Source organism: Nelumbo nucifera, chromosome 6, assembly GCF_055504915.1.
Source record: "Nelumbo nucifera cultivar China Antique chromosome 6, China Antique-T2T, whole genome shotgun sequence".
Lineage (NCBI taxonomy): Eukaryota > Viridiplantae > Streptophyta > Magnoliopsida > Proteales > Nelumbonaceae > Nelumbo > Nelumbo nucifera.
Genome location: NC_142654.1, coordinates 27,562,134 through 27,571,400, shown reverse-complemented (window position 1 = coordinate 27,571,400; position 9,267 = coordinate 27,562,134). Strand labels below are relative to the sequence as shown.

At 38.6% G+C, this 9,267-nt stretch overlaps 1 protein-coding gene across 3 annotated transcripts; it reads right to left on the bottom strand.

Annotated features, from left to right (window-relative positions):
• Positions 1–2,453: 2,453 nt before the first annotated feature.
• On the bottom strand, positions 2,454–8,375 carry LOC104598568 (uncharacterized). 3 transcript variants are annotated; one of them, XM_088890565.1, is made up of 6 exons: positions 7,704–8,375; positions 6,486–6,566; positions 6,076–6,281; positions 5,672–5,851; positions 4,256–4,814; positions 2,454–4,035 (listed from the first exon to the last, which is right to left on the bottom strand). In XM_088890565.1, the coding sequence occupies exons 3-6, from the start codon at positions 6,277–6,279 to the stop codon at positions 2,579–2,581; spliced, it is 2,400 nt and encodes a 799-aa protein (XP_088746691.1). In that variant the 5' UTR covers positions 6,280–6,281; positions 6,486–6,566; positions 7,704–8,375; the 3' UTR covers positions 2,454–2,578. The 3 variants fall into 3 exon arrangements, with proteins under 3 accessions (XP_088746691.1, XP_010259009.1, XP_010259008.1); XM_010260707.2 differs by lacking the exon at positions 6,486–6,566; XM_010260706.3 differs by lacking the exons at positions 6,486–6,566; positions 7,704–8,375 and adding an exon at positions 7,546–7,697.
• Positions 8,376–9,267: the final 892 nt, after the last annotated feature.

The window sequence follows — 9,267 nt, the reverse complement described above, 5'->3', positions numbered from 1 at the left end:
TGTTGGCCGTGCTGGGCCTGGGGTTTTACGTTCACGGGCCGACATGGCACGGCATGACTAAGCGGGACATGTCGCCCGCAGCCCACGGGCCAATATGACCCATATATATTTTATATATATATAATATTATATCTATTATATAATTATATAATAATATATTAATAAAATAAATATATTTTTAAAATTTATTATACTATTTTATTTAATTATTGCATATATAAGCAATTTTATACATAAAGTTCATATAAAATTAAAATTTTAAGTTTTTTGTTAATTTTTTTTAAATAAATAGCTTTGGCCCGATGCACGGCCCGACCTGGCCCAAAGCTCAGCCCAAGGCATGACATAGGCCCGCATGGGCCTGGGCCGTAGGCCGTTCCGAGCTGACCCCAAAATTTTCACCAAGGAGGGTGGCACGACCCATGACGGCCCGCGAGCCAGCACGACACGACCCGCACTTTGCGAGGGCCGCCACGACCCACTTTACACCTCTACTCCTACCAATTCTCTCTCTCTATTTCTTAAAATTACAAGAATGCCACACTCTCTCTCTTTTGCTTTTTTTTTCATTACAAATTACAAGAATGACACTCCTACCAACTCTCTCTTGCTTTTTCCTTACAAATTACAAGAATGCCACTCTCTCCTATCAACTCTCTCTCCTTATAAATTACAAGAATGTCATTCTCTCTTGCCATCTCTCTCTCTCCTTATAAATTACAAGAATGCCACTCTCTCCAACTGAGGAAGACCTTAGCTCGGCATCTCAACTGTTAGGGGACTTGCAATCAAAGGTAGTCGAGCTCGAGCCGAGCCAAGCTCGAATTTTTTAGCTCAAGCTCAAGTCTCTAATTCGAATCGAGTCCGAGCTAGACGACACCTTGACCAAGCTAGACGACACCTCAACCACTGAGGGAGACCTCGGCTCAGCACCTTGACAACTAAGGGAGACCTCAGTTCATCTCCTCGTCAACAAAGGGAGACCTCAACTCGACACCTCACCTGTTAGGAAAACCTCAACTCGACACTTCAACAGTTGAGGGAGACATTGTCTTTGCACCTCGATTGCTAGGGAGACCTAGAATTAAAGGTCTCATGAGCCTAATTGAGTGTGTACATAGGGTGCCACCTCGGTCACTGAGGGAGATCTCGACTCAACACCTCGACAACTGAAGGAGACCTCAACTCGGCACCTTGTCAACTAAGGGAGACCTCAACTCGACACATCACCTTCTAGGGAAACCTCAGCTCGACACTTCAACAGTTGAGAGAGACCTTGGTTTGGCACCTCGACAATTGAGGGAGACCTTGGTTGCTTGAGAGACTTGCAATCAAAGGTAGCCAAACTCAAACTTTCGAGCTTTTGACTCGCGCTGAACTCGATCTTGAGCTTAAATCTCTTATTCGAATCGAGCTCAAGCCTGATAGTTTATGAGCGAGCCCCTACAACGTAGGGCCCCTTCGCTAGTGTATTTCTTTAAAACGAAATGAAAAACATTCCTGTTGATAAAAAATAAAATGAAAGCATTCCTTAGCGTGGTTTAGAAAATATCCCTATTTTTGTGATTCAAAAAAATGGCCCTATTTTAGGTTTTGTAACCCACAAAAAAAAACGAGAACTTCTCCTCCCACCTTCAGTGCGGCTAGAGGGTTGGGACATTAAAATTGAAGGAGGCAATCTCCATTCTATAGCCATTTGCCTAGCAAAAAATACAAAGGCTCAGTTTGAAAGGAGTACAAATACAAATATGTAGACTGCAAAACCTTAAATGGAAATATCTTATGTACCGATTGATAAATGTAGCTTTAAAACCCCTATAAATTCATAATATTGTTGATTTATGAAACAAGACATTAATAGAATAATAGGGGGGGTATGCAAGTGCAAGTGCAAGTTGGACTGTCACTGTCAGAATTGAAGAATTTCAACATCTGGCTCGGATTTGGGCTTGGGCTCGTTGAAAATTTAACAGATTTCCAACCTAACCACACCCAAGTCATTGACCTAGATGTAAAAGCAAAAACATTTTTGAAACAAGAAACTCAAGTACGCTTTTCTTCTTTCAATTTTGGAAAAAACAAAACATTAGACAAACGTCGTGTTTTATATGTTTCTGTATAGGAAGGACAATGTTTTTCAAACCATGAAGACCCAGTTTACTAAAATCATAACAAATGGAGGGAGGGCAAACCATCTGGCATTAAAAGTTGCAATGCTTTTTAATTATCAAAAGAAAAGTAAAATGTTGGGGAATACTGTTTGAACTTTCTCTAGTGATTCGGGTTTTTTTTTTCATTTGACTGTTTAGTTGTTCTTTAGTTACACTCATTCATAATAGAATGAACATAATCACTCGCATATGTGGTCATTCTCTTGAAACCCCCTTTTCCATTTTTTTTGGGTCCGTCTGAAAAGAGAACGAGATGGAAGAGATTCAAGAGAACGAGTGAACTTTTAGAAATCCCAAGTGACAGAATACCCACAAATTAGAAAAGCTAATAAGATCTCCCAAGTCAGTGAATGGACAAGGAAATAGTATGTAGCAAACTCTATGCCATTGCCAGCTTATAGTCAATTTCATGAATAATTCCTTCGGCCAACATAATTGAGTTTCGATCGTCTACTTCTCACAGGGGCACACCAGTTATCTTCAACAATCAGTTTCCTGGATCTGTTCTTCCTATACTCTTTTGATTTAATAACTGCCCCTATAATATTTATGTCTTCACAAATTTCATGTCTTGAAAGAGATACAAGCCCGGGCAGAATCTCTCTCTGGAAGTCTTTCAGTCTCCTCCCTCTTTTCAAGTTCCATCTACTCCGCTTCTTTTCCATTTCATTTACCTCCACTGGCCCTGATGACACTGAATAATCTTCTATAGTGCTCTCTGTTAATCTCAAGGTGATTGATTCATAAGAATCAGACGAGTATTCTGGTTGCTCTGTCCTTTCATCATTTGTTAATTCATCTGATCCTGCCTTTGCAAAACAATCCTGGGAACACAATGAATTTTCCAAAGAGAACTGGACAAGGGATTCGGCTGCTATTTGGACCAAAATATCCATTTCATTATCTTCTTTTTGCTGCTGACTGTCATATTGATGTTCTGATTCAGTACAGTCAAAAGATTTATCCTGTGTGCAAGCATAAATTCCAGTTTCCACATTAGGTTCCTGCTCACAAGAGTGAGTTTCTGCAACTTGAGATCCCAATTGAGTAGTTCCAAACTCCTCAAAGGCAGAAAGATTAGAAACTTCTAACTCATGTTTATCCTCTGTTCCAGATTGCAAGTCCTTTATACTGTTAGAGTTATTGTCCTTGTCACAATTAGACTTGCTTGTAGCATTAAATGCTTTGGAATACCCCTCTTGAAATACAATCGAACTTTCATATGGATCTGAAGATACTGTATCTTCCTCACTCTTCTCAAAGTTTACAGGGCTTACTTCTACTTGGGGGAAATCCAAATGCATTGCTGATGCATAGGGATGATCGCCTAGCTTAGCGACATGAGTTGTTGAAGAATCTGTAATATGATTGTGTGGAGAACTAGGTGGTTCCAGAGACAAATCTACAATTTCTCTGCAAGCCTTATTAGCATGGTTGGTTAAATCTTCATAAAGGTCTAATGCGTCTTCAGGCAAAGACTCCAGATCAATAGCACCTCTCTTAATTCCATTATTTGATTTGAACTTGTTACTTTCATTGCAAGCTTGAATTCTGCAATCTATTCCCTTAGAATCTGTCAAAGCAGAATGTGCAGAGTTTTCTTGTGGAAAAACATCAGAAGTTCCACTTGAATGACTATCTGTTACTTTCCAACAAGTTGTGACATGCTGAGTCCCTTTATAGGGTATATCACTGCACCCCTGGAGAACATTGTGAGATTTTTCTGCAAGATCATTTGATAAACAAGATGAATCATCAAGATGAACTCTGTTAAGGTCCATGGACATCGTGCTATGTGAAGAGGATTGTTGCTTCTCACTGAATAGACTGATAAATGGGCTACTGGTGTGTCCTCCATTCAATCCTGCAGAAGTATCCAAGTCAAGGAGCTATAGCAACAAAGAATGCACTTAATTGGGTAACAAATTGAATGACTCTGGTTATATTGCTGTTTGTGTGAAGAAATACAAGATCACCGAAATTGCCGCATGAGAAATGAAAATGCTAATCTCTATAGCAAGTGTTCTTTTATTTTTTTTTTCTGGTGCTAGTCTATTATAAGTTTTGTATTGAAGAAAACTTACCTCTATCTGTATACAAGGATGTCTGCTCTTCGCTGCTTTTACTGCAGTTTGCAATAATGTGATTCATGAAAAGCCCATTACCAGAACCTTTTCCCATTCTACCTGAAAAGCTTGGGTCAGATAGAACAGGAACTTGCAGCCTATACGTATCTACAGGATAGTTTGTTGGAGCTTCAGATGCAAGAAAACAGAAAGGTTTAACTTCAGTGCTTGTTAACTTCTCATTGGACTCTTCCAAATCAATGACATCTTGGGCAGAAAATGGAGCCTTTTTATTGGACCAAACTTTACTAGAACCATCCATCTTATTTTGGTCTTCTCCACCATTTGCTAAAAGTTTCACCTTCTTAGTATCAGAAAAATGACCACCACAAAGAAAATCCTTTGTTTCAATAAATTCTCCTATAGATGGCAATGAATTCATTTTCTTGGGAAGTTCAGTGTCTACATGACTGATATACTCATCGGCTGGGAGTTGAAGGTCAAAAGGTCTTTCCTTAAGTTTAGAGTAGGCACCTTGGCACTCCAAATCCTGGTTTGCAACTAATGTAGAACTGACCTGAAAAACCCAACTTAACATGGTAATATAGTACTTAATAATGCAGATGAAGGGAAGAAATAGGACAGAAATCCTTGAATAAAAAATGGAAATGATACAAATGCAGGTAGAACAGGATCCACCAACTAACACGCCAGGATATCATAAAACCATGAAAAGACCTAAATGATATGTATTCATCTGATAGGGATGCCTTTTGTCCAGTATATCTCATTGGTGAACTACCAGATGGTGGGTTGAACACAGTGTTGCATGGATGTGGACATCGGAGTCTGAATTCAACACATGTCCAAGAGTCTGACTTGGCAAGGTGAGAACATGTGGACCATGGACATATCTATATACTATTAAAATGGTAGATCTATAATGCCAGAGAGGTATGATACTGTCATACTGGAAGAGATTTGACCAATCAAACCCCTCCTGTGAATTTTGATGAATAGGAACTGATTGGTTACCAATTCTATGATATCAGTTTATTAGTTATAGGTTTTTAAGCTATCATGCCTTTCCAGTATCATAGTCGGGCCCCTATTAAAATGCATATGTTTTTTTTTTTTTTATTCAAACATTATATTACCTGCAAAAAGAGGTCTACTGTTGCCTTTGTTACAAAGCAGAATAAGCAAGGAGATATAAAAGAAATTTTATAATAGAAGTGTCCTCAAGAATCTGTGGAGTGTTGGACTCATAACGTGTTTATCCATTTATCAGAGTCCATGCAACAGTGGTTCAACAGAACATGTCTGCCCCAGGCATATCACATTAGCAAGCACAGGTTCCAACCATCATTACCCTGCCCCGGCTAGAGTATTGCATATAAAGAATGTATTATTGGGTAGGCTAGCTTTATTTACCATGGATGGTCCAGAAATGGCTCTCTCATCTACCAATGGTCTATACATTGGTTGATCTTTAAATGGTAATTGGGCTGATTGTGTGTTTGTTGTCCATGAATTATATCTATCAAACTCCCTCCAGCTGAGATCCTTCATCATAGTCTTTTGAATCCTGTATAGGCGATGGAGTTCATGGACCTGAAAACAATATCAATCAGTATCACCAAGAAAGAATCAAAGAGAAAAGTAAATCAGTTTATTCTTCACATGGTAACACACTAACGCATACATGGCCTGGCAATATATGAATTGATCCAGACTGTTCAGCAAGCAGGAAAGAATGCTGCTTTATGACATCAAGAACAGAATCTAAGCAGGTCCCCATGCGTAGATGCATAATTCTGAAAAGATAGTCCTCTCACCTGATTCCTAAAAATAGCCTCGTGCTGGAGCATTGTCTGCTTTAGAAATTCCTTGAAAGAATCGGCATATCTATGCACAGAATTCCCTGCCAACATTCTATTTTCATGAAAATTGATCAAAATGTGGCCTCCTAAATCAGACCTTGCATTGTCTGGTGTTACTAAATTTTGCCAGTATCCTTCAGATAGTACTTCAAGCCCCATTCCTGCAAATGTTTTATAAGGAAACGTTAGCAAGAAGATAAAGAACACTGTGAAAGTAAGAAGTCATGATTAGAAAATAAAAAACAAAAACAGAGTAAATTATGCGATAAAAAGACCAAATGAGAAGGGCTACCCATTCTCATGACCAAATTCTTCTTATCTTAGAACAGCTTGAAAATTTTTATTATGAAAAAGCAAGTGACAACCTGGGAACTAAGGAAATATGCTGCATTGTTTTACATCACCCTTTCTCCAAAGGGAGGCTAGAACAGTATTTCTATAATTGACTGGAAAAATATAAGGGAAACAGAATAAGATCCTGTCCTGCATGATTGATGAAGTAAGATGCAAAAAAAGATGAAGTAAAAAAATACTAATGATCAACTTCCAACCATACAAGTTGCACTGGTTCAGCTATCATGAGAGCTTAATGAGCATAAGATTTGAACATTTAAAGTAGAAGGCTAGCAAATACTAATGATCAATGTGGTCATCACGATATCCTGCATTTAACTTTTGGGCTGTTTTCTTTTTCATTCTTCCTTTCTTTTTATTTCAATTTGTTATTCCCAGTATTTAGCCTGTTTGGATGGTATATTTTTGTTCCAACACAAAACTAAAGATACAGTAGTAATCTAATTTATAACGGAATAGTACATTCTGTCACGATAGTCAACTTCTACAATCTTTATCTGCAATTGATACATCCGTTGGAGGTTAAGGAAATATTGCAGACGATCCGACTAGATCCATTCTAGAGCATCAATTACCCTGAACACTAGACTTTGATCCTAACTCTTGTGCCGCTACCAATCCAACAAGAGAAGTAATACTGTAATAGTACATTCTATCACGAAATAAGTCAACTTCTAGAATCTTAATCTGCAATTGATACATCAGGTGGAGGTTAAGAGAATGTCGCAGAAAACGTGACTGAGTCCATTCCAGAGCATCAATTGCCCTGAAAACTAGACCTCGATCCTAACTCTTGTGCCACTACCAACAAGAGAAGTAAAATTTTTTCAACAACTCTGTACTACCTCCTCTCTCATGTGAGAACTCTATATGGCCATTTTCAATATAGCCTTTCTTTTCCCCTTTCTAGGATATGGGGTTGTATAAATGACTTGATACGGAGTTATGGTTGATATCGTAAGCAGAAACTCCGTGAACTGTATTTGCTCTGAATTCACAAAGACAGATCCAAAAATATTCTGATAGTTTTCAGTTCCTAAACTTGGTAGATTAGAAAGGAAAAGTGTTTACCACTGACAGAAATTAAGGAATTGTATCGTAATCCCGTCCTAAATGAATTTGTACATGGAAAAACAAAGAAAAGAAATCTCATCCAAAACAAAATAACATAAACCTAAAAGTTAATGGTTAAATTAAAAACAGAAAATGAGTAGAAAAAAGAAGGATACACGGAATCAGAGCAAGGCTAGGAAGGAGCAGTCTCCTTCTCCCATGAAGAAATCCGAGATTTGTCCGTGAAATTCTCGTAGTAGCTTGGAATCCACGTACAACTTGAAAACCACCTCCCCGTTCTCCCAAAAAAAAAGACAAATTAAATGAACAAGTCAATAAACAAAGCTGCCTCTGAGACTGAGAATTGAGGAAGTTGCAACTGCCTACAAAGATCGCATCCCGTCCCTGACTTGAACAAAGAAAAAGCCTTAAAGCTCTAGGGTTTGAGTGTTTGATGGAGAGAGGAAGAGTAGAGAGAGAGAGAGAACAAAAAGAAGACAAGTGCAAACTGCAAACAGGAAGCAAAAAAGAAGGGGAATCAGATCACTGGGGACAGCAGAACTGAAACTCTTTTTTTTTCTTTTCTTTTTCCTTTTCTCAATAGAAAAAACATGGATAATTCCCCTCCGTCCCTGAGTTTTGTTAGTGTTTCACGCAGGTGGGGATTACCGCATCATCTTTTCTCTTTCTGGCGAAAGGAAATTTGATACTTAATAAACTGTCCCCCTCTCTCTCTCTCTCTCTCTCTCTCTCCTGATGATAGGTAGTCTGATTCCTTCCTCGTCACAACTCCCTTTCTTTCTCTCTCTTACTTTCTCTGTTCTCTTTTCACTTTCGATTTCTGGTGCATGACGACCAGTCAGCCCTGTTGTATTAATAAATAACGACAGTTACTTTGTCAATTTATATTTTTGTCCTTATACATTTCTCCAAATGACACCAATCTCAACTTTCTGTGGCACTTCCATACACCACATCAACCAGTTGATGAACGGCTTAAGATCGTTTAGAGAAGTGATAAATATGGTATCTCGATATCGTCCCCACCATCGAAATTGGACATTCTGGAATGTTGGTGGGCGGTTTCACTTCTAACAATTCTCTCTCTTCTCTCATAGACAAAATAAATAAAAAGCCTTTGGATTCGATGATATGATGAGATGAGAGACATGACAGAGCGTTGATGATAAATGAATCTTGTAAAGATGGCAATTTTATCCGTCCCCGCCCCGGCTTGTCTCACCTCAGTTGGGGCGGGTTTGGGAAAAATCCGAAACTCTGGGTCAAGGACGGGTAGAGATGATATTTGTTCATCCCGCTCTAACTATATTATATAATATAATATATATATAATTGTTAATATGTATTATATCATAATATATTATTATATTATACTATATAATATAAAATAATTATAAATAAATTAAAAAAATAAGTTTATAAATATATAAATCAGAATGATCGAGGTGCGACGGGGCAAAGTTGGTGATTTTAATTCGGTCTCGGGCACGGGGCAGGCAAACCCGGCCCCGCCCCGCTCCGTTGCCATTCCTAATGGGGTAGACAGTAGACTGTAGAGAAGTAGAGAACCGTAGTAGTGGAAGAGTGATGCTCTACTAACATGCGCCCATAGTTGAACAGTAGCTGGTGTTCTGTTGTCCCACGGTCCCCATTGGTCTCTGCGCCTTCATTCATTTGGATCCACGTGAATCGCACTTTTTTCTGCCGGTAAACCCCACT

Coding starts and splice junctions, on each gene's coding strand:
- LOC104598568 (XM_010260706.3), bottom strand. CDS start 7,627: ATGAGATTTCTTTTCTTTGTTTTTCCATGTACAAATTCATTTAGGACG. Junction 5,852..6,075: donor AGGCTATTTTTAGGAATCAG/GTGAGAGGACTA, acceptor TATTGTTTTCAG/GTCCATGAACTCCATCGCCT. Junction 4,815..5,671: donor CCATTTCTGGACCATCCATG/GTAAATAAAGCT, acceptor TGGGTTTTTCAG/GTCAGTTCTACATTAGTTGC.